Here is a 23,209-nt window from a genome sequence, read left to right as displayed (position 1 = left end):
GGGGGCTCCAGGGATGCAATGGGGAGGAGCTGGGGCTCGAAACAGAGCCCAGAAAGAGGGGGCACCCTTCCCAGTGCTGGTATCTGAGTGTTCCTTGTGGCCGCCCATCACCAGCATCACTTTTCCCCAGGCTTTGGGCATCTTCCCCACTTGGGAATGGTTTGGGTAGGCTGTGACATCTTCCCCTGGCCTTTGGGACCGGGATGAGATGGGTACGGGCTCGGTGCCAAGGACTGGCTCCCTTGGCACCATGCAGCAGCCGGGATGGATGTGATTTTGGGTGATGACGTGCTCCCTGCCAAGTCCCCCGGGTCCCATCAGCATCTCCCGGCCGTCCTGGGGCCGGCAGCTCCCTGCACCGACACACCGAGGGCTTGTCCATGACATCCATCACACCTGCACGGTGACAATGTAATTTTTATCTGAGGTTGTTTATTTCTCAGACAGAACTACTTGTAAATTCCGAGAAGAATATATATCCCCGCGTGTGACAGATCCAGCACATGGCGATTAATCTGCCCTCTTAAGACCGGAATGCAAAAGTGTCCCAATGTCACTCCTCCGTGGGGCTGGAGGCCGTGCGCCCACCCTCCCTTGGCACAGGGTCCCAAGAGCACGTTGAGTTCTCCTCTTCCTCCTCTTCCTCCTCTTCCTCCCTTCACCCCGGATGCTACCTGCGGTCTCCCCTCGTCAGGGCAGGGCTGGCTCCAGCTCCTCTTTCCCGAGGTTTATGCAAATACATCTTGTTATTATTATTTTTTAATTCCTCGCCGCTGCTGCTCTGTGGCGCCCCAGATACCAAAAGTGCTGAGGCCAGGCGTTTGCACCAGGGCCTGCAGCGCCCGCGCCCCCGCCGGCTGCACGGGGAGGATGGAGACAGCGAGGGGACACCAGGGATGTCCTGGGGGGGGGGACAGGGGACAGAAAGCAGCCAGCGGAGCCAGGGACAGCAGGTGGCAACGTCCCTTAATGCCACCAGCACCTCCGTGACATGCTGATGAGAAGGGGACCGGTGGGCACAGGTCTATCGGTGCTCCAGTGGCACGATCCCGTTGGCAGCACAGGGACAGGATGGGGAACGGGACGTAAATCTTCTCCCCCAGCCCCACCGGCAACACCCCCCGTGCCATAAAGCCGCTTATTTACAGCCGCCTGCTCCGGAGCATCTGGGAAGCGAAGCGCGTCATTTTCCAGAGAGAGCAAAAAATGCTGCATATTTCAGTGTCTTTTGAATTTTTTAGGTTTCCCTGAACTGTGCTAATGGGTTGGCGGTGGAAAGGGGGGAGGCGGGGGGCCCAGCCCAGCTCCCGGCCTGCCTTGCTGCTCCGCCGCGCGCGGCCATGACTGCATTGCTGCTCTTAAAATATTCAGTGCTGTTGGCCACAATTTCACAGCGGGTCAAAGCGCGCCGAGTTAGCGGGAGGAGGGAAGGTGTGACAACGAGATTAACCCCGGCCCCGCAGCCCTGCCGCGCTCGGCAGGCCGAGCACGCCGCGCTGCGGCCGCCTCGTCCCGGGGGGCAGCGCGAGAGCCCTTGGGGAGGGGGGACGAGCACCCGAAATGCCTCGAGTCCTCCTGTGGACGCGGTGCCATCCAAAACGCTGCAAAGGAGCAGCGGGAGCATCCTTGCTCCGGGATGGTGCAAAGCTGGAGCTGGCAGTGCCCCAAGGCACTGGGCGCAGGGCTGAGGATGGCCCCCGGGCAGCCCAGAGGTGGGTGCTGCTGCACCCCGAGGTGCCACGCGCTGCACAAGCCGTGGTTAATGCTAACGCCGTGCGAAAGAGCAGCGGTGGGGATCCGGAGGGGATTGCGGGCGGGGATTTAATAATTCCGACATCAGCCATGAGCTTGTTCTGCAGTCGCTGGCTTGTCTGCGAGGGCTTAAAGGCGCTCTTGGAGGCAGCTTGGTCTGTGCCACAGAGCAGGGCGAGGAGGGAGGGTGCCTGTGGGGTCCAGAGGGTGAACAGGAGCACACCACATCCGATTACCACGAGTGTAACACCCAAGGGGAGCAGATCCAGCGTCCCAGCCCAAACCAGGTGGATGCAACTCCGTATTTAGCAGTGGAGACCTCCAGGAGCAGCCCCTTGCATGGGCAGTGCAGCCTGGAGCTGGGCAAACGCGGCACCAGCAGCTCTGCCAAGGCTTGGTCCCATCTCCTGTCACCATCCGTGTCCTGTGCTCGCGTGCCACACCTCAGATCGTTGAAGCTCTTCGTGTGCATGAGCGGGGTTCTGCTTGTGGGATGGTGCTGTAGGAGGTGGATGCTCACTTGGATCTCAAGGAGCAGCCGGGAGCACTCAGGAAGGTTACGGGGTGTCCTCCAAAACTGGGGACAGTTCTAGGGACACAACCAGCCCCCTGGGTTCAAGGGATTCCCCTCCTGCACCCGCAGGCGTTGGAGCTTGGGGCCGGCACCCCGGCACAGCAGGCTGCGAGCCCTAAATCTGCCTTATCCCCGCTAACGGCGCGGCAGATGCTCTCATTATCCATTTAAACATATAATCCTCCCCCGAATCCCACTAAGCTCCTGGCCTCGCTGATACCTCGTGGCAGTGCGTTCCACAGGTTAATTACGCATTTTTAATTAACCACCCAGCGGAGAGTGACCCGGGAATAAGGGACCTGGAGGTGAGCATTCCCCAGGCAGAACAGCACGGCACCTTTCTCCCCCAGAATACGAAATTCCCAGGTTGCCAGCCCCAGTTTGGGTGCGGATAATTCCCAAATGGAGCAGCCCGGCCCCAAATTGAGCCCTGCCAGGGTCCGGTGCTGCCCTGCAAATGCTCTCCATCATCTCCAAGCGGGGAGCGACCGCCTCGCTCCTACCTGGCTGAGCACGAGCCAAGGGGGAGGAGGAGTGAGGCAGAGAGGGAAAATCACACGTTGTTTTTAAAAGGTGTTTTTGAGTGAATGCTGAATGGGGTTTGGGAAAATTGCCTTAAAGGCCTGTTCTCTGCAGGGACGGAGCTTTTCATGGAGCACAAGTATTTTGAAACTTAATTGCGCATTTGCACGGGCTAGTGTTTTTATTTCTCTCAGGTCTCTGAGGTGGTCTTTGAAGATTGCTGTCTCTCTGTAATGGTTTTCTTTATCTCAAATAAATTCCACACACCTGCGAGGTGGAGCTGCTTGAAAGAAATGATGTTGAAATTGGCTCTCGATTTAATAAATCTGCAAATGAAGCTGGAATGCAGGGAGACGATGCGACCGGCTGCGCGTCCCCCCCCTCCCCACCTTCCCTCTCCCTCCCTCGCCCCGTCGCATCAGCTCCTTTCAAGCCCCTGGGGGAGCCAGGAGGGAGCACAGGGATGCTCCGTGTGCTTGGGGATGCTCTGGCAGCTGCCTCCCTGTGACAATTCCTCCACAGAACTGGGGCAGATCCCTCAGCCCCAGTCCATTCTTGCTGTCCACAGCACGTGCAGCCTTTAGGTGAGCTCTCCGAGCCCCAAAACGAGCAGCCAGCTCTGCTCTCCATCAGCTCTTGCCTCTGCCCTGGCACCACGAGCCTCATGCCAACCTCTCCTTCGGGTGCCTTCCTCCATGATGCCCCCCAAAACCCTGATAGCATTTTCTTTTCTGGCCTCGTGTTTTGGGTTTTGGGGATGCTTCGGGGCCAGAAGGCAGCGGGGCGGTGGGAGCTTCATCCTGCCGTGCTGAGCCACGCCGTGGCTCCCCGGCTGGCCGGGCTGGAGATGAGCTCGTGCTCTGCTTTGGGAGCAGGGCAGAGCACTGGGGAAGCGCCTGCGGCACAGTTTGTCGGCTCCTCGCTGTGCCACTGCAGCACGGAGAAACAAATCCCTTTACGGTCCGGGCAGAGCGCGCTCCGGGCAGTCCCGGCTGTCAGCGGAGAGAAATGGACAGCCGCAGAAGTACACAGACAGGTTAATGGCAGCCGCAGATGCGCTATAGTGCACAATTGGATTTCACCTCCTCGTTTCTCAAGGAATCAGCATCTCTTCCTTGCTCAGAAACCCGCAGCGGGACTCTCGCCGAGTCGGGCGGGTTCAAGGCTGGAACCGCAAGAAGGAGCCGAAGCCCCCAGGCGCCTGCGGGTCTGCGAGGAGCCCCGGCCCCTCGGAGCAGCGGCAGCGGGGTGAGGGATGGAGAAGGGGAAAGCAGCGAGCCCTGGCCAGGCAGCTCCTTGCAAGGCTGCTCCCTAAAGCCCCTGATCGGGCAGCAAAGGCCTCCAGATGTGAGGCTGCTTGAAGAGACCACACTGCAAAGCCCAGCTCTGGGTGAGAGCTTGGTGACTTCACTGCATCGCAGCGTTTCCTCGCGCTGTTCTTCGGCACCACCAAATTTACTCCCGTGGAGGCAGAAACCAGCACAGCCACACTGCCCTGAGCTGCTGCTGATGGATCTGGTGCTGGGCTCAGGACCTAACCCAGCCCACAGGGCTGGAGCTGGAGCCTCACACGCACTCCTGTCCCCACCAGCATCCCCAGCAGCTCCTGGGCCACCCTCACTTCCCCAGCCCAAACCTCGCGGCGGCGCACGCTTAATTGTTGACCTTGTAAATGCTTTCACGCACAGCAAGCGCCTTCCCGTTTCTCTTCTCTCTTCTTTCTCAATTGATTGTGTCCCTCCACACTTATCTCCCTGAGTGTCTGTCAAAGTTTTTATGCTGCACGCATCACCATGGTACCTGAACACCTTGGCAGAGCAGAAAAGTGCGTCCCCATTATGCAAACCCTCCCCAAGTTTTAGTCACGCTCGCTGGTTCACAGTGTCAGTAGGGAAGCGGCACTCCATCTCCTTCCTCCTTGCTTCTCGGACTTACGTAAAACCACCTTGGGCTCTTCTTAAACTGTAGCTTCCTGGCGCGTTTTCTCTTTGTGCTGGGAAAACTGGGCTGGGAGACAATGGGGCGCCTGCTCCCTCTCCTGCTCCAGCAGCAAAGCACAAGGGCCAGAAGCATCTTCCCTTCCCTTCCCTTCCCTTCCCTTCCCTTCCCTTCCCTTCCCTTCCCTTCCCTTCCCTTCCCTTCCCTTCCCTTCCCTTCCCTTCCCTTCCCTTCCCTTCCCTTCCCTTCCCTTCCCTTCCCTTCCCTTCCCTTCCCTTCCCTTCCCTTCCCTTCCCCTTTCCCTCTTCCCCATCCCATCCCATCCCATCCCACCCCATCCCACCCATCCCTACAGGTTCCCTCTGCCCCCACACCCCACTCCCTCCACCACCACATCCGCACCAGCCCCAGACCCCACACCAACACCAACTTCATCCCATCCCAACACCCTAACGGGGCCACATGGCCATCTGGCGGTGCTTTAGGAAACCCAGTCCCCGTGAAGTTGTCTCCGTTCGGGAGCCGACAGGGCAGGCTGCCGAGGGCTCGGTATTGATAGCGACAGCTCTTCTCGCCGCCTGCGACATCGGCTGTGCCCCGTGATTGAATTACGGGGCTGTAATCCGCCTCTCTGCCGGTTGCGGTCCGTGCTGCGCGAGGCTCAGATGGTGAACTTGAGCACCATAATTTAATAAGGAGCAGGCAGGCAGCGCGCTCGGATAGCCGTCGGGATCGCTCGCCTTCTCCCCACCTCGCGATGTGCTGATTTGTGCCCGGGCGATGCCCAGATCCTGCCTGGTTGTTCTGCTCCCTCCAAAGGGTCTGCAGGAGCACTGTTTTTTTTGTTTGGTTTTTTTTTTTTTTTTTCCTAGAGCAGGAATTCAGCGTTTTCAGCTCTTGGAGAGCCCTCGGAGCAGCGTCAGGGCCATAGGGGCGATGATGGGTTTGGTGCTTGATGCAGCTGGTGCTACCCATCGGGGCTCTGCGCCTTCGTTTCGGTCGGGATGCATCGATGGGGAGTGGAGGGACCCCATCCCGGGGGTGCATGAGATTGGAGTTTGCTCCCCAGCAATGAGTTAAAAGTCACAATCTGCAAAGGGCTCGCGACGAGAAGGTTCAGTAGGAGGAGAAAGGCACTAAATGAAACCCCAAAGGTTTCCCCAATAAAAGGCAGCAGGCTGAGATCGCTTTCCTGGGAGCTGGGGGATGAGGACGGTGGGCACGCAAGGCATGCAGTGAAGGAGGGATGGAAGGAAGGAGGAGAGGTGCAGGGCGGCTGGCAGAGACATCTCGAGTGGCAGCAATCTGCACAGCACCTGGGGGAGAAGAGGCTGTTCTGTGCCCTCACCGGGGGAGCAACAGCATGTGAAAATTTTGCAGCAATTTCTTTGTAACAGCCCCGGGACGAGGCGAACGGGAGCTCAGCACTTACTGGAGGAGAAAATATCGCAGGGGAATCGAAGCAGGAGCAGGGGAGTGGGCAGGCCAGGAGGGTGCTCAGCCAAACATGCCTGGGAGCATCGCAGGGCCAAATCCTGCAGCCCCTGGTGCTGCTTGCGGGGGGATGCTACGCTCTCCGTGCTCACACAGGGAGGGTTTTTGGGGAGCAGCGCAAGGTGGAGATGCAGACCGAAGGCTCTGAGCAATGCTGCACCTGGAAAACTTGAATTTCATAGAATTGCTCGGAAATATGGCAAATATTTCAGCGGGAGGTGGGGGCAGAGTGGTGGGGCCGGGCAGGGGGACCCATCGGTCCCCGCTTCCCCCGCCTGCCTTCAGAGCAGGGGTGTTTAAACGCCTTTTATGTTGTGCCTCGACTGATGAAAGGCCCGAAAATGGGACTAACAAAGACGAGTTGTACTTCAGAACAAAAGAGCATGAAAGCAGCAGATGCTGTCACAGGAATAAATTGTATCAACAGCGATCAGATGGGGAAGTGAGGAGTCAGAATGGAGGTGCTCCCTCTTTCCCGTTTCCAGCGAAAATGTCTGGGTCCATGAATTTAGCCGGAATCAGGTAGGATGAAAGGCTGTGCCTGACAAGGCATTTCAAAGCTTCCGGGAGCCTCTGGAGAAGATGTGGCCACTTGGACGGGGAATTGGAGCCCCTCAGTTTTAATGAGCATCTCAGTCGCCTTCCTTTATCCTCGTGCCAAGATCTTCCCTTTCTTTCCTTATTTTTTTTCTTTTTTTTTTTTTATTTTTTTAAGAGCACAAAAACCATTTCTGCTGCTTGCAATTTGTTTTAACGTCGCAAAATGTGTGTTTAAGCAACACGACGGGAGGAAGCTGAGGGTAAAAGGCTCGCTAAAGCCCGGCGTGCCGCTTGCTGCCGCAAATTCCTCCCCGTGGCGCTGGGGAAGGCTCAGCACCGCCAGCCCTCAGCCAGGTTTGACGATGGCACCGGCGTGGCTGCAGCCCTCCAGCCCTCCCCGACAGCCCTGGGAGCGCAGCGAGGCTCCTTTGGGGGCAGGGCTGTGTATTTTGGGAAAGCTGTGGCTGAGCGTCAGCGAGCAGCGCTGATTTCCCAAAGGCTGACCTCCCCCAGACCAGTCCCAGGAGGATGCTGGCAAACTGGGAGAGGGAGGAAGGGACGTTTGCTCATCTCGTGGGGAGCAGGATTGCTTCTGGAGGCTGTTGGCAGCGTGCAGAGCAAACCCTTTCATTGCACGAAGCAGCACACGAGGCCACCCCGCATCCTCGCCGCTGCTGCTCCTGCTGACTCAGCACCTCCAAAAACCGGGCATCTCTGCGCCCACAGCACCCCCACCCAGCCCCAGCTGCTCCCCCGGCACAGACAGGGTGCACGCTCTCGCCGCCCGGCCGTGCCCCCTTGTCTCCAGGCGGGGATATTTCTCCCCAGCGGTCCTCCTAATGCGAGCTTTAGGCTGTCTGCCTCAGCCTGCCCGTCTCCAGCAGGCACAGCTGCTCCTGGAGAGGCTCCGGTATCACCGGCACCACGGTGCACGCGTGCCAGCGCACATGTTCACCCCTCCCCGCTGCTTCCTTCTTGGGCTGCAGCTATGGTTTTTTTTTCATTACATCCCCGATACATCCACCTGCTCTTTGGGGAAAAGGATTGCAGAGGCTCCGACGCCCGACTGGCACACGATGCCCTATTGCTAGCGCGGACGCGTGCCGCCGCGGATGGCTTTGTGCCGATCCCAGGTCTCCGTACCTCTCACAGTAACCGTTATTACCTTGCAAAGAAGGGATCGTAGCGGGATTTATAATGGCTTACCGAGGAACAGGCTCTGATTAGCTTGAAGGGAAGGGGCTGAAGTCACGTGCGGGGTGTGTGGGGCCCCCGAGCCACAGCAGCAGCCGCTGCCCGGCCAGCAGGGTCCCGCCGTGCATCCACGGGGAGCCCCACCAGGCTCAGGGGACACTGAGCCATCAGCTTTGCTTTTCCATTTGGTCCTAAGGAGGTAAAAAATCACTGGAGCCAGCACTCCCCGGTGCACATTTAGGGAACTTTGGTTTCAAAGCCTCCAAATGGCCCCATTTGGTTCCCTGCCCCAGCCCCAAAGCACGCACCACCTCTCAGCAGCCTTCAGCGGCTGCGGCTTCTCTCCTATTTCCTACGAGGACCGACAGTCACCCCAGTCCCTCCTCCCCGCTGTGGCAGGATCGCATGCGGGCTCTAATTAATAGAAATTAGAGCGCCGAGACCTTGCAGCCCCTACCCCGTAATTGCTCGGCCTCGCTGCGTTCGAGGAGCAGAGATCGGCAGCGATCTCGCCAGCCGCCGGCGATGGCAACGCATCCCGTTAACAAATTCTTTTTATGAAGCTTTTAACGCGGCACCGGCGGGCGCTCACGTGGCGCTGGGGGTGCTCAGCACCTCCAATGAGCCCGCTCCCGGGGGTGACGTGTGCTGGGGGAACGGCGAGGCCGGGATCCGGCCCCGATGCTGGGCAGAGGCGCAGCAGGGCTATTCACACCGCCGTGCTTTTATCGCTCTGCTTTTCGCGAGCTTTCTGTGTGCTGGGAAAAAGTTGAGTGCGAAGCAGGAGGGGGCTCAGCCTGCACGGCCACGCACGTCCCCTGGGGATGGCTTCGGTGTCACGCACCTCGCCCCCTGACCGGGAGGGACCAAAGGCCCGGGAATGGAGCTGTTGTGCCCCTTTAGGGGTTGGGAGAGAGAGACCTGAGGCTGGCCAGCTCCGAATGACGCAATGGCTTTATTTTTGTGGGAAGAAAATGTGACAGAGCTGGCCGCTTTGATGCCCGCCTGCCAGTCTCCTTCCCCCCTGCTGCAGGCAGGATTATGTGCTGCTGAATGGGGAAGAAGGCGCATCGCGGGCTCCAATTTGCCCTCTTCTCCACAAAACGCAAGGACACGCAGTAAATGTGCAATGCAGAAAAGGCTGAAAAGGGATGAAAGGCAGCGGCCGCGACGCGGTGCATAATTGGCTCGCCGAGCTCGGTGGCACAGGACGCGGCTGAGGTCGGGACCTCGGCAGGATCACGCGTTTGTAGGGACGATGCTCGCCCTATTAGCTATGCCAGCATAAAAACCCCGCAGAAGGGCTGTTTGCCTCTTCGTGCCTCCATTTGGCGACGTCCAGGTGAGGCTCTGCCCTGCGGAAAATCCAGCACATCCCCAAGGCCCCGCAGCCTGGGGTGGGGAGCATGCAGCGGGCAGCAGAGAGAGGGCCTGGAAGCGGGGCAGCTGTCACTTTGCTCCTAGATCTCATGTTTGCTCTCTTCTGGCTGCGTTTCCAGTCCTAAAGAAAGCCTTCACGGGTCCTAGCCAGCTGCTGGCAAGGGGAAGGAGCGGGTGAATCTGCTTTCTCTCCGCATTAGTTTGTTCGGCGTTTGATACTGAGCTGGCTCGTGCTAATCTTGGGTGGCTTTTGTCATTTCATCTGCAATTGTTTCACTGTAAAGCACCTCAGAGATCTTGGTAGCCACAGTTTTACAAAGGATACCGTCCTTATTATGCCTGTGAATGAACTATTTTGCATTTCTGTGAATGGGAAAGAAAACTTGTCACCTCAGGACAAAAAGGGAGTGGAAGCATCTGATGATCCCCTGAGAGCCTCAGACAATCCACTAAGCTTAAGTCATCCTCCTCTATTTCTCTCTCCTCCGGGGCAGTTGGAATTATTAGTCCCTTCTCAAGGACCTCGAGAGCTTCCTGGCCTCTGCCAATTCCCGTCCCAGCTCTTGGCTGCTGGCACTGCCGCCAGGGCCCAATCCTACAGGGTGTCGGGGTGGCAGCTCCGGGGCCAAAGATCCTGCAGGCACAGTTCCTGCAGGATCCCCGTGGCATCCTCCGTGCTGTCCAGGCCTGGAGGAGCAGAAGTATCATGGTTTTTAGTGACATCTCCCATCACAGCAGGACCCAACAGCTCCATCACCCATCCACAAACCCAAGGATGCCTCTTCCCTGCCGTGCATCAGCTCTGGGAAGATCCAAGCAGGACCTTTATGCCCAATGGGACAAGGCACAGGAGCACAAAAAGATCTCCAGCAGTAGGATTTCAATCACCCTCCCACAAATGTGGTGGTTTTCCCTCTCTGCCGAGGCACCGGAGGCACCAGAGCCTCAAACCAAATCCGCTCCCTGTGCTCGGGGGGCATTGCCGCAGCGGGAGGAGCACAGCAAAGTGGGGTTAAGTCGGGCGGATTACATGGGGGAAACACGCTCTACATTCCCTCTGCTTCTGCACAGATCCGTCCTGAAGTGAGCACTTAAATTAAACAAGTTTTTATATCCGAGCTTCCAATCCCACAGCCGTTCCCACCGCTGGCTTCTGCTCTTCCCCCTTGCCTTCAGCCCGAGCAGAGCGGGGAGGAGATGCAGCCGCCAAGAGGAGTGCTAATTAAACAGGGACTTCCATATTAGGGTACAAATCCTCTGGACCTGCACAAACCCTGCCAATTTCTGTATTTATTTATTATTTTTTCACTACAATTGTAATTTCCAGCGGTGCCTCCAGCACTGGGAGAGAGTTCAGGGGCTGCTCTCGGAGAGGATTAGCGTGCAGGAAGCATTATTGCTTTCCTTCGCTGTGAATTCAGGAGCGATTCCCTGATGGCTGCACTCTATATAGAAGTGAATCGGTGCTAATTTGTTTTTGAGGATCACACATCCACCAACACGTGAAAGACAATCCTGCCTCTCGATGTATATTTCGAGTTGGTGCTACAGCAAACAACAGAAAATAAGAAAGCAAACGAAGCCAGACCTCCCTCGCCCGGAAAGCCGGAGCTGGAAAAGAGCGGACATTTGGGTTTTTTTTTTTTGAGCTCCTGCAGCCCCTGCCGGGAGCCTTGGTTTGGCTCCGCTGCCCATGGTGGATGGCAGAGGGAGCAGAGCAGCGTGAGCTGGAGCATCCCTGGCTGGCACAGCCCTTCTGCAGGCACGGAAAGCCTAAGGGACGCCGCGTCGGACAGGATGTCAAAGAGACTGAGCATAAAAGGCTCCCTTCTCAGCAACCAGCTTCTTTTTTTTTTTTTTTCCCTTTTAAATCATCCTCGGGTTTAACTGCGAGAGAGGAATAAATGAACTAATTGAATCTGCAGCAGCCCAGGGGCCGCACACCTGGCGGGCGAGCAGCCGCCCCGCCACCCTCGTCCCTCTCTTTGTCTGCGTGATTCAGAGGGACGCGGTCCGCAGGGAGGGATCAGCCCCGGCTGAAATGGAAGACAAAGCTATTGTTTCAAACAGAGTTATCGATTTTTACATTATTACACTATGAAATTTATGGTCTGGTTTCAAACTGCAATAGGAGTTAATGACCATGATCCAGAAACTTCCAGGTGACCTTGGCCTCGACTTTGGTGGAGGAAGGGGAATAGCTCCAGACACCGGGTCAGCAAATGTACAGCGAGCCTGCGACGTCCTAAGGGACTTGATTTTGGGGTGCCTCTGCTGCCAGCTCTGCCCTGAGCTTCGGCTCACAGCATGCTCCAGCCTGGCTGACAGCAGTGATGGAGGTGGTGATAGCTCCAGACAACGCTTCTGCTCTTAGGCAACATCCTTCTCCTCCTGAACCCCCTGGCCAGAAGCACCGTGATGGTCTCATTGCTCCTGAGCACGCTTCTCCATCCTCCACCACCCACCCAATGCAGCCAGGCTGATGAAGGCTTTGCTGTGCTCAGCCACCGCTGGAGAAATGCGAACCACAGGGCTCCGAGGTGGCCAGAAAGCACCAGGGATGGGAGGGAACACAGCACAGGGCAAGAGGAACCCCATCAGTAGGGGTCAGGGTGGCTAACAGAGCTCTGCACCCCCTAGCACAAGAGGTGCTGGTGTTACAGAGGATGTGTAAGGGCTGCAGCATCCCCACACTAAAGCCTTTCCCTGGTTTTCCCTTTAAAAGACACCTCCCTGTGCATCTTCTGGCAGCAGCCCCTTCCCGAAGCTTTCCCTAGCAATATTCCTTCCAAATTTTCCTGCATGCGTCTTCCCTCGGGAACAGCCTCTCCACTCCCCAGCACAAGGACGCAGTTTCCAGCTGCTGCGGGAGGGTTTCTTCTCGCCGTGCCTCCTCGCTGGAATATCCCTGACGCCGCACCCCCAGCTGAAGTCGTGTGAAGCCGGTAGCCTCCAAGCTCATCTTCTGCCTCGGAGGTCATAATTGCCATTAAATCACAGCTTGCCTAACCAAATTATGCAAAACCGAAATTATCTCCAATGATTTTTATGTTGCTGAAATGTTCCAGAACTGCCGGGGTGATGACTGGGGGATTGGGAGCAGCTGTCACTCCATCAGAAACCATAACTCCAAACAGCTGGGATCTGTCAGTTATTTATGACACCGTTTGGAAAAAAATAAATAAATAAATAAATAAAATGATGAAGGTGGATGGGTGGTTGCCTCTCGACAGGCAGCTCTCGTGCCGTGACCGGCGGCTGGTGCTGCAGGGAGCGGAGGCGCCGAGGATGCCCCAGCGGCGTGGGGCGCGAGGCGGGCACCGAGACGGCTTTGCACAGAGGCTGAAAGCAAACTGCTGCTCACTGGGGAATTTGGCCTTCGTGACAGTCAGGGCAGGCTTGTTTATTTTAGCCTCCGTTTATTTTAGCAACGGGAGCGGGGGGAGAGAGGGGAAAAAAAAAAAGATAGGCAGCTCCTAACCACGGGTCTGACACTGCTTTGTCAAACCGTCCCAGATCTGAAGTTGCGCTCTTGGCTTGCACCCAGTGGCTGTCTCTGCTCAGGCCTCGCCTTTCATCGTCCTTCAGCTGGAATATGAAATTGTGACCATTCGAGGCTCCTTTCTCAACAGTTTCTCTCTGTCGTGGCGTGAACATCCCATTCCGAGTTCGTTCCCGAGTTTCAAAGTGTGTTTTCCCATGGGGTCGCAGCTGTGTCTGTGTGCCCCAGTTCACTCGGGGCTGATTTAGAAAGGCTCCTTTGATAGGTACGGGGTGTGAATGGGGCAGGAAGATCTCTCCCTGTGGCTGGTTGACAGCTCCGGGCGGTGTTGCACCAGGTGCGAATTTGGCCTCAGATGAGTGTGAGTGATGAGCAAGCTCCTGCCTTTTTGATAACACAGACTGCGAGCAGAAGCCAGATGCTTTGTCCCCACTTGTAGCTTGCTCTGGTTAAGTATTATTATTTATATTATGTAGCAGCTATACATAGTGTTTTATGGCAGTAAAGATCCATAAATCAGCAGCCAGAAGACGAGGGCTTTGCTCTAAAGAGCTTATAAATCTAACAGCCTGAGCAGAACCGGTAATGGACACAGCGAGCAGTCGGACAAGTCGCGTGTAGACAGGAGCTAAGATAGGGCTCCCCAAGCAGATGGCGTTTTAGGAGAGATTTGAGAGAGAAGCAACCTGCTCCATCCCAGAGACCAGATCCTGCTGGAGAACCAGGCGGGCCGTGACCCACATAGCTTGCCGGGTGGAGAGGCGAGAACGTGGTGCTGAGAAAAGCAGCGAACAAAGCCAGCGGGCGAGGGCTGCGCCTCGGGGGCTCCGTGTGCATCGGTGACCCCGCTGGGGCCAGAGCATCCCTTCTTCTCCTAGGTCCTAGCTGAGGACTCCTAATGAAAACACACAGCGTTGCATCTCTAAATAAACCGCTACAGCCCTGTGAGACACAGCAAAGCATTAAAACACTTACAATGCAAGAAAACACCCGGCACAGGTACAGCCCTGCGGTGCGGTGGGGACAGGCTGTACGCGGCGCCGAGCCGCAGCCAGCATCCCCGTGGTGCTGAGCGATGTGCTGCAGCCACTGGAAGCTGCCCCCGTGATCCCGGGTACCAACCCAGCCTTTCTCCTCTCCTCTCTCCTCCTGTGCTGGCACCGGTGTGGGGAGGAAGGTGGGCAGGTCTGGGCGGCACGGGGAGGTTTGCTGCGTCTGGACGAGCGCGCTGTCTCCGGGCGTCTGCATTCTTCTGGCCGTTTCAGCTCCTGCACAAATTGAGGCTTCACGCTAAATGCATTACGCTGTATAACAATTAATCCCGCGCTGCATATAGAAAGTCCTTACTCATCAATAATGCATTCGGGAGGAGTGATTTTCACTCTCAGTAATAAGGCTAAGACAATGGAAACAAGCAGGTAATGGAGAACATTTATAATGATGTTAATCTAATAATGAGCATAATGCTGTTAAAAGTAAGACTGCAAACTGGACACATCCAAAGATAAATTATTTCAAGCATTCATTAACTAATGCCTAATTAATGCCCAATTAGAGAGATGCTGCATGGGAAATGGTTTGGACAGCTCGATGAATTCATTCCCATCACTAAAGCCTCAGCCAGGAGCAGGAGGATGCAGAAGGACACCGCGAGCCGGGTGACACAGCGCGTGGCAGTGGGAGAGCGCCAGGAGATAAACACACCCGTGCTGGTTTTATCCGTGTCAGCAGTGCCTTGCTTCTATTCACTGGGCTGGCAGGTTTCTGCAGGATTTTTCCGTGCCGCTTTTGAAGCTCGCCCTCCCCGGTGAGCGCCGCCGCGCCTGCCGGTGCCCCTCCACCTGCCTCGCAACCTTTACAAGATGCAGTCAGGAGGTTTGCGCCAGCAATAGTGAGCATGGCAAGCTGGCCGGGATTGGACTCTGGGGGAGCAAAGCACAAAAAGGACAGGGGCATTGTCCCCATGGGGATGCTCCCACCGATGGTGGCTGCAGAGACTGAGGTGCCCCCAGCCACCTTGGCCATTGACCTCCTGGGGCCAGCTCGGCTGTTTGGTTCAAGGCATCTCATCCCCATGTCTAAACTTTGACCAAAACCCAGCCATCTCGGAGCAGCTTCTCATGGCAGGAGACAATTTTCAGTTTTTATGGGCTGGGAGAGACTCATCCTTGAAGAGACCACGTGCCCTGAGCGCATCCACCAAGGAGGTTTCCTCTTTCCTTTCTTTGCCCACCTAATTACGACTTTTTCTGAGCATCCTTCCTTTTCCTGTTTCCACATAATCTTTATCCCCAGGACGCAGTGTGTAGGCAGAACGAAACCCCTGCCTTTTCCCTTTTCTCCCCACCATCATACTCCTGGGAAGAGGAGAGCCAGCCGCACACCAGAAACGACCACCCCACTGCCACCACCGACAGCACGAGTCAGCTCCTTTTCCAGAGGAACTTCAGCCATTAACTCAGGATCACCGGATAACGAAAGAGATGGGCTCAGCGTCCTCTGACCTTCTCCTCCAGAGCCATCGGGCGCTGAGAAGCTCCACACTCCCTTTTCAGCGGTGTTTTACACCCTGGCCACTTTGGTCCATCACCAGGCATCGCTACCAGCCGCCTGTCATCACCACCTAGACGTGAAATTTGGGATGCTACGCGATCCCTGCCCGGCTCCTCCTCCCGCCGGTAATCCTGTTAGCCTGGCAACTATCGTGTCACGGAACAGCGCATAAAACCGGCGTTTGGAAGCAATATGTAATCTTCCAACCTGCTGCTCATAGCTGGGAGATGGTTTATTGATTCAGACCCTTGTGATTTGGTATTTGCAATAACAGACTCTGCATGTGGGAGATCGTCACCGTGCCTGTGCCTGGCAGGATTTTACTAATAAACATAAGAGCTACACCAGTCTTTGTAGTTCGGTGTCACCGAGGTGAAGCGGGGAATATAAAGCTGTCCCACCTCAGCAAAGCACCTCCGTGGGTAAAAAGAAGAAAAGAAAAAAAAAAAGACAGCAGAAAGTGTTTCTGCACCTATCTGTGACTGTAGCTTTATCCTGATGATTGTTATCTGGGGATCGGGTAATCAGAACATCCCCGGGGGGCTGCTGTTCCCGAGGCTGTGTGCCAGGAGCTGCGGCGAGGGCTCCTGCTCGGTGGGGAGTGCGGGGCAGCCGCAGCCGGCACCCCGTGAGGAGCTGGCCCAAGCCACCAGCACGGCCCCTTTCTCATCGTGAACGCATGCCAGCGAAGCCAAAACGCCATGGCGGTGACTTGGAGAATGTTCCTTTCCCTACACAGCCGTAGGAGTTGTCGCGAATTAAGCGCTCCTGGCTCCAGCCCTGTGTTGGCAGCGGCGCAGGGATGAGCCATCCCTCCCGCAGCCGGCACTTCGTTGCTGCAGGGCAGAGCCTGCAGGAAGCCCCCGTCCCCATCCCAGCACAGGCTTGGTCCAACACTTCGGCTGGCGATGCCGTCTTCTTAGAAAAAAAATAATACAGCAGCATGGTCAGAGGCGACTCTCTCTCCCCGGTAATTTATGAGAGTCTGAATAACCCAGTTTTATCTAAAAACGTGACGGATTTGCATTGAAAGAATGGACCCAGATGGACAGGTCACCTGCTGTTAGCTATCCAGTAACAGATCTCCGTACCAGGCAAAAGGCAACGCCAACGAGAGAGTTATATTTCAAACAACATTAATAAAAAACCAGTGAGGCTTTTTGCCTCCCACTCGTACTCAGCTGTAGGCGCTTGAAAAGAGGGACTGTGAAAGCCCAAGGGGTCCAGCACCACAGCCGATCTGGTGGTAACGACATGGAGTAATTAGAGGTGAACTCCACTTCCACTCTTGTTTTTCAGATTATTACAAGCAAATCGCAGTGCAGGGACTCTGGGGTAGGATGGCACTGGCAGCTGTACGCCGCTCTCATTTTACTCCTTTCTCCCGTGAAGTCCAGAGGCAGAATTCATTAGACATGAGCAAATTTTGTGTGTAAGAGGAAAAGCAGATCTAGGAGGAAATCTGAATGAGAAATGACAGGCTGGTGCAATGAGTCTGAAAAGCCACTCCGTGCAGAAGGAATAGCCTGAAAGCAGGCATGGTGCGAGGAGTGGGAGCGTGCCGGGAACTGGGCGGCGATGCCGGCGCTCCGAGCGGAGCCGAGGGAGGGGATGATTACTGCCTTGCTCGCTTCTTGTGCTCTGCAGCGAGCACGCCCTGGTCACGGGCACATCCTGCGTGTAGCGTTAGGAGATGCAATCTGCTTTGCCACAGGACACCTATTTAAAAATATGCCTGAGAACCCGCTTCTAAACTGAGTGCTCAGCTCAGCCGTTCCCACCGGCTGCCAACAGCACATCTGAGAATTGCTCCTTGCTTGGGGCATATGCCAGTGCCAAACAGGCCACCAGGGGCACGGCTGTGGCTATGGGAGGGCATGGAGAGCAGCCCCTCTCCTGCAGGAGGGCTGGGGTGTGCCATGCAGGTGCATGGCACGGATGTATTTTGGGGTGAATCATTGGGGATTTCAACAGCTGTGTGCCAGAAGCATGGGCTATTTGAGAAAGGGATTAGAGGAGCCCCCCTGGCTGCCCCACCTGCCTGCAGCCACGGGCTGCGCTGCGTGCATCGCCAGCGACGATTCCCCTGAGAAAGTGTCATCTGCCCGGCTCGGCCGGCAACGCGTGACTCAGGCAGGCGGCGCAAGGAGGGAGGAAGCTTTCCATAGATCCCACCCAAAAAAGCACCGCGTGCGGTGAGCCCACTCGTTGCGGTCGCAGCCGTTTCCAAGGCTCAGTCGCGAGCGGCGTGAATCGGGCGCGGGTTTCGGCAGGAGGGATGCCCCCCCTGACGCCGCTCTCCCCTCTCTCTGAACAGGGGCCCTCGCGGAGCTGCTGCTGGTGCTGCTGGGGCTGAAGGTCCACGGGGCCGCGGGCTGCCCCACCGACTGCGTCTGCTACCCCTCGCCCATGACCGTCAGCTGCCAGGCCCACAACTTCGTCACCATCCCCGAGGGCATCCCCGAGGACAGCGAGAGGATCTTCCTGCAGAACAACCAGATCACCCTGCTGCTGCGGGGCCACTTCAGCCCCTCCATGGTCACCCTCTGGATCTACTCCAACAACATCACCTTCATCGACCCCAACACCTTCGAGGGGTTCGTCAACCTGGAGGAGCTGGACCTGGGGGATAACCGCTACCTAAGGGCTTTGGCGGCGGACACTTTCCAAGGGCTGGTGAAACTCCACGCCTTGTATCTGTACAAGTGCGGGCTGAGCTCTCTCCCCAGTGGGATATTCGGCGGCCTCCACAACCTGCAATACCTTTACTTGCAAGACAACCACATCGAGTTCCTTCAGGACGATATTTTTGTTGACTTGGTTAACCTCAGCCATCTTTTTCTCCATGGAAACAAGCTCTGGAGCCTCCATCAGAACACATTCAGGGGACTAATAAACCTGGATAGGCTGCTCATCCATCAGAATCAGCTGCAGTGGGTTCACAGGCGGGCTTTCCACGACCTCCGGCGACTGACCACCCTGTTCCTCTTCAACAACAGCCTCTCGGAGCTGCAGGGGGACTGCCTGGCCCACCTGGGAGCCCTGGAGTTCCTCAGGCTGAACGGGAACCCCTGGAGCTGCGACTGCAAGGCCCGCTCGCTCTGGGAGTGGCTGCACCGCTTCAAGGGCTCCAGCTCCAGCGTCATCTGCGAGTCCCCCGAGCGGATGCACGGCAAGGACCTAAAGGTGCTGAGGGCCGAAGACTTTAGGAACTGTTCGGGCTCGGAGTCGCTCCACCAGATCAAAACACACACTTTCTCGGCAGCAGACAGAGGAGCCTCCAAAGCCCACCACCCCCACCACTCCTCCAAGGAGAAGGGCGGCGAGCGAGGGGCCGAGAAGGGTTTGCACAGCAGCCAGCCCGCACCCCGGCCGGGCTCGCGCCGCCCCGGCAAGAACTGCACCAGCCACAAAGGCCGCAACCGAACCCTTAAGCCGGTGTCGCTGGGGCCGCGGAAAAGCGAGCACGAGGTCCACGACTACGTGCCCGACTATCAGCACAAATTCAGCTTCGGCGTGATGCCCACGGGCCCCCCGAGACGCAAGGGTAAGTGCACCCGGCGGACGCCCATCCGCGCCCCCAGCGGGGTGCAGCAGGCGGCCGGCAGCGCGGCCCTCGAGGCCTCGCGCCTGGTTTTTGTGCTGCTGCTAGCGGCCGTCATGCGCTGAGCCCGGCTGCGGCGGAGCGGATCTGCACTGCCACCCACCTACAACGGACCAGAGTTTCTTTTCTTCTTCTTTTTTTGGACGTGGAGAATCGGGGCCCCGCCGAGGGAAGGCCGGCGGCCTGCGGGCGCGGGCGGCAGCGGGCGCGGGCGGCAGGAGTGGGTTGAAAGGCGTTGTCGCGCGGTGGCACCATCAGCCGAGCCCTGCACCGGGAGAAAAATAAAAAAAAAAAAAAGCCAACCTTACACAACCGGATAACGGGGACGGCGGCCAGCCTGCCGGCAACGTCAGCCGGACAACTGGAAACTTGTGAAATCCTGTTAATTTGAGAGTGCGCCGAGTGACCCCGCCAATTACCGCAAGGAACATAATTGCTGTAAAAAACGATCACCAATTAAGCCTACACTGTTTCTCTGAAAGTGAGTGCAAGGACACTTATTCTCATGTAATAAGGACATTGGTTCTCCCACGTTTTAGCCCTTTTGGCTCCAAACCCACAGGCCAAAGTTGGCTGGAAATCTCTTAGAAGACAATCTCAAAACCCTGAATATCTCAGGCATTACAGCAGAACAGGGCTTGCCTGCTGGGCTTGGAGTAGCCAACTACCAAAGGAAAGACTGGTTAGAGGTGGAATAAATTAAAAAAAAAATAAAATAAAAAAACCACACACACAAAGAAAACAAACTTAAAGAAATGAAGTACCTGCAAGGAGGTGCGTTTTTTTGTAACCGTGTTCACACATCTGAAAAGCAAACCCAACAAATGCACAGGCCCCCTTCCCCTCAATTATCCATATGTATGTCTTATAATGTTTATAAACTATATGGAAACTATATCTTCAGAACTAAGGATTGTATTGTTGAATTTATAGCAGAACAGTATATCCTTTTCTCAAGACCACAAACGGCAGCAGTGCCTACAGATGCTGAAAGCCATCCGGCAGCCTCAGTGCGCGCGGGGGACCAATGTTCTTAGCAATTTAGAGCACTAAACTCTGGGAGGGGTCTGGGGGGGTAGTATGCAATGCAACAAAGTCCATATACAGAGAGCCAAAGCTCACCCTTAATGTCCTAATTTGTAAGAAGGGGGAGAGGGAGGTGGATTAGCGGCGCCTGGTCCCGATGCACGCAGCCACGGAGCTCTGCCTCGGGAAAGCGCCGCGAGCCCCAGGGCGGTGAGGGGCTGGGGGCTTCCAGAGGTGTCGGTCGTGTGAGGACCTTTATAGCTGGCCTAAGGTTTTCACTCGGGCAGCGGGTTTGTGGGCTGCAGGTGGCCCTGAAAGCATCAGGAGCAGGGATTTTTTTTCTTAAAAGGAATGGGTCAGGCCATGGGGAGAGCCAAGAGAAGTGGGAAAGCGCAAGGAGCGCGGGACCTGCGAGAAGCACGGTGCCCAGCGTTTCTGGTCCGCAGTGGGAAAGAGGAAGGCCCAAGAAAGCCATGGGAAGGGGTCGTGGCCAGCTGAAGGATGGGAAGAAGGGCTGCGCATTCCTCTTGTCCTGAGTTAAGCCCCGCAGCCGATGCCAGGTCGGGATGTTCTCGGTGTTCGGAACGCGCTCGGTGTTCGGGATGCGGTCGGTAGTCGGGATGCACTTGGTGTTTGGGATGTGCTTGGTGTTTGGGAGGTGCTTGGTGGTCAGAATGTGCTCGGTGGTCGGGATGTGCTCAGTGGTCGGGATGTGCTCGGTGGTCGGGATGCTCTCGCTGGCCTGCTTCGTGGCCGTGGCAGAGCCGCCGGCGGCACCCAGTGCAGCCCGCGGGTGCTGCCTGAATTCTGCAGTCGGTGTTAATTCCCTGTCGGCGTGGATATGCAAGACAAAACAGACACTGAGGTTAACGAAACAAGGGAAATAAAAGTGATCTTGGACAAGAAAAGGCTGCTTTTCATTTTGTTACGATATCCCAGCTGGGGAGGGGGGCACTTTTCCAGCATGCAGCTCCCAGTGGCTCTGGGAACAAGTCCCATTCTATGGTGTGGGTGCCACACGGTTAAGCCCACATCTCCTTCCCTGTGCCCCTAAAATGGTCCCGAGTGGGGAGGGGGCATTTCCACAGCACCAGCTCTCCTGGAGGGATCTGGAAATGCAGAGGGAAGCTCCCAAGCAGAAGAGGAATTTTCCCTGCCATGCTTCATGAGGAGCAGCTCGGTGCTTGGGGAGGAGCGGTGTCGCTGCCCCTCTCCTCGCACGGCACCCCACAAGTGGGGCCAGGCTGGGTGGGATGCTCCGGGTGGGAATACAGCTCCTGGGGAACAGCAGGAGGGACTCGGGGAGGAGGAAGGGAGGTTACTTCATCAAGCCCTCTCTGTTCCAACTCCTATCCAAACTTCTCCATCTACAGGGCTCTAAACCTCCACTAAAGGGATGTCCAATGCAGCCAGAACAAATAATCCGTGATCCGAAATAGCTCCCTCACGTCCTACTCTCTATAACCAATAGCAACTGAATGAGTCTGGCACTGTCCCTTAGAAGTGGAGAATGTTGTTATGTTGGTTATTTCGTTTCATACTCTGGAAATCAAAGCTCTCTGAGGGAGAATGAAGAGGAGAAGCACTTTATTAATTTTTTTTTAAGTCTCTGTATAACTCCTGTAATATAGGAGTGAAATGTCAGCACAGGAGATGCTAATGTTTTATAAATGATTTGGGTGCAGCAGGCACGATGGATAGTCTTTGAGATGAATTATATTAGAACAGACTACGCCTGGCTCAAAACCATAATTGTATTTTTAGTATCTTTTCCTTTAACATGTAGGAAAAATAAAGGCAACTCCACGGTGTATTACAAGCCTTGTCAATCAAGCACTCTAACTCCTAGCAATAAAGGCTACTGTTTAAAAACCAGAAGGGAGACGTGATACACTGCTAAATAGGAGGTGTCACTTGACACAGACTACAGGTTTCTGATGTTCCTCCTGCCTTCCCTTTGCCACCACCCTCCCTACACCCATTCTTCCTCGACAACTGCAGCTCTTTGAGGATAAACTAAATTTTTATGGCATGCTCTGACACTTTGCCTCAACAGCTACCTTCCCATACACGTGGTGTGGCTCCACCACGGCCCCGCTCGGCTCCCGTGCGTGCCTCACGATCCTTTCATACAGCATGTCTTCATGCATTTTGAATGTTGCTCTGAGGCTGGAAGAAATCCCCTTTTCTCCCAAGCAGCACTCCTGCAACCCCAAAGCGTGCATCCCTTTGGACAAGGGGATAACCACGGAGCCAGAGCCGGGCTGAGGCTCTTGCAAGAGGCAGATGCGCTTCTCCTTGGGCACAAACCCAAATCCTCCCTGCTTGCAGCTCTCCCTGTGCTGCCCTGGACATAGCCCTTCATAGTGAGGGGGAAAGAAGGGATTTCCTTGGCAAGCAAACCTTTGGCCAGGCCACGATTCCCCTCCCTGGGTCCAGGCAGACAGGCTGAGCTGTGTTCAGGCACTGCTTCCCTTTCTGTTCGCTGTGCTGGGGACAAGACGAGGCCCTTGCAGCGTGCCCGCCTCCCCTTTTCTATTTGGTTGTGTCAGTGAGCTTTAACGCTCTAACTTTGGGCTGTTCATGCAAATCCTTTCCTTAAAAAAAATAATAAAAAAAAAATAAATGAAAGAGAACCCAGAAGAGACCCCACACTGTGCCTCTGGAAACTCGCTCACGGCTGCAGAATCCCGTTTCCTGAGTCAGAGCCAATTTTCTATCCATTGTACCACTTTTCCACAGTTTCATCCTGTAATTGCTAATACAGAGCTTTTCCTACATGCTTTGAAAACACAAAGCACATGACACTGCGTCTCTTGTCCTCCCAGGCAGGATGAAAACCAAGCACCTCTCGGATGCTGAGAATAACTGTTTGGTGCCCCAGGCTAAGCTGACATCACACCTCTGCAGCTTCTGGTACCTTCTGCACCACTGCCCAGACAACACCTTACCGTGTGCCCCCACGTCACCATTCCCAATTTGCTTCCTTTGCCCCAGAAAGTTGCTCTGAGACCCCCTCCCCCTTTCAAAGGGGCAGTGCAGAACAAAAACATCACGTTTCTTTTAAGCCAATGTAACATTTTTTGTGGTCCATCAGGTGCAGCCTCCCCTCGGCTCTCCCTTTGCCGAC

At 55.9% G+C, this 23,209-nt stretch overlaps 1 protein-coding gene across 1 annotated transcript; it reads left to right on the top strand.

Annotated features, from left to right (window-relative positions):
- Nucleotides 1-1,636: 1,636 nt before the first annotated feature.
- Nucleotides 1,637-20,919, top strand: RTN4RL1 (reticulon 4 receptor like 1; the record flags this gene model as incomplete). The annotated part of the gene is made up of 4 exons (XM_084299939.1): nucleotides 1,637-1,712; nucleotides 1,921-2,115; nucleotides 3,947-4,096; nucleotides 17,767-20,919. The coding sequence occupies 4 exons, from the start codon at nucleotides 1,637-1,639 to the stop codon at nucleotides 19,116-19,118; spliced, it is 1,773 nt and encodes a 590-aa protein (XP_084156065.1). The 3' UTR covers nucleotides 19,119-20,919.
- Between the last annotated feature and the right edge of the window lie 2,290 nt (nucleotides 20,920-23,209).

Source organism: Netta rufina, assembly GCF_964035555.1.
Source record: "Netta rufina genome assembly, chromosome: 21".
Lineage (NCBI taxonomy): Eukaryota > Metazoa > Chordata > Aves > Anseriformes > Anatidae > Netta > Netta rufina.
This window is presented reverse-complemented; position numbering and strand designations above follow the sequence as displayed.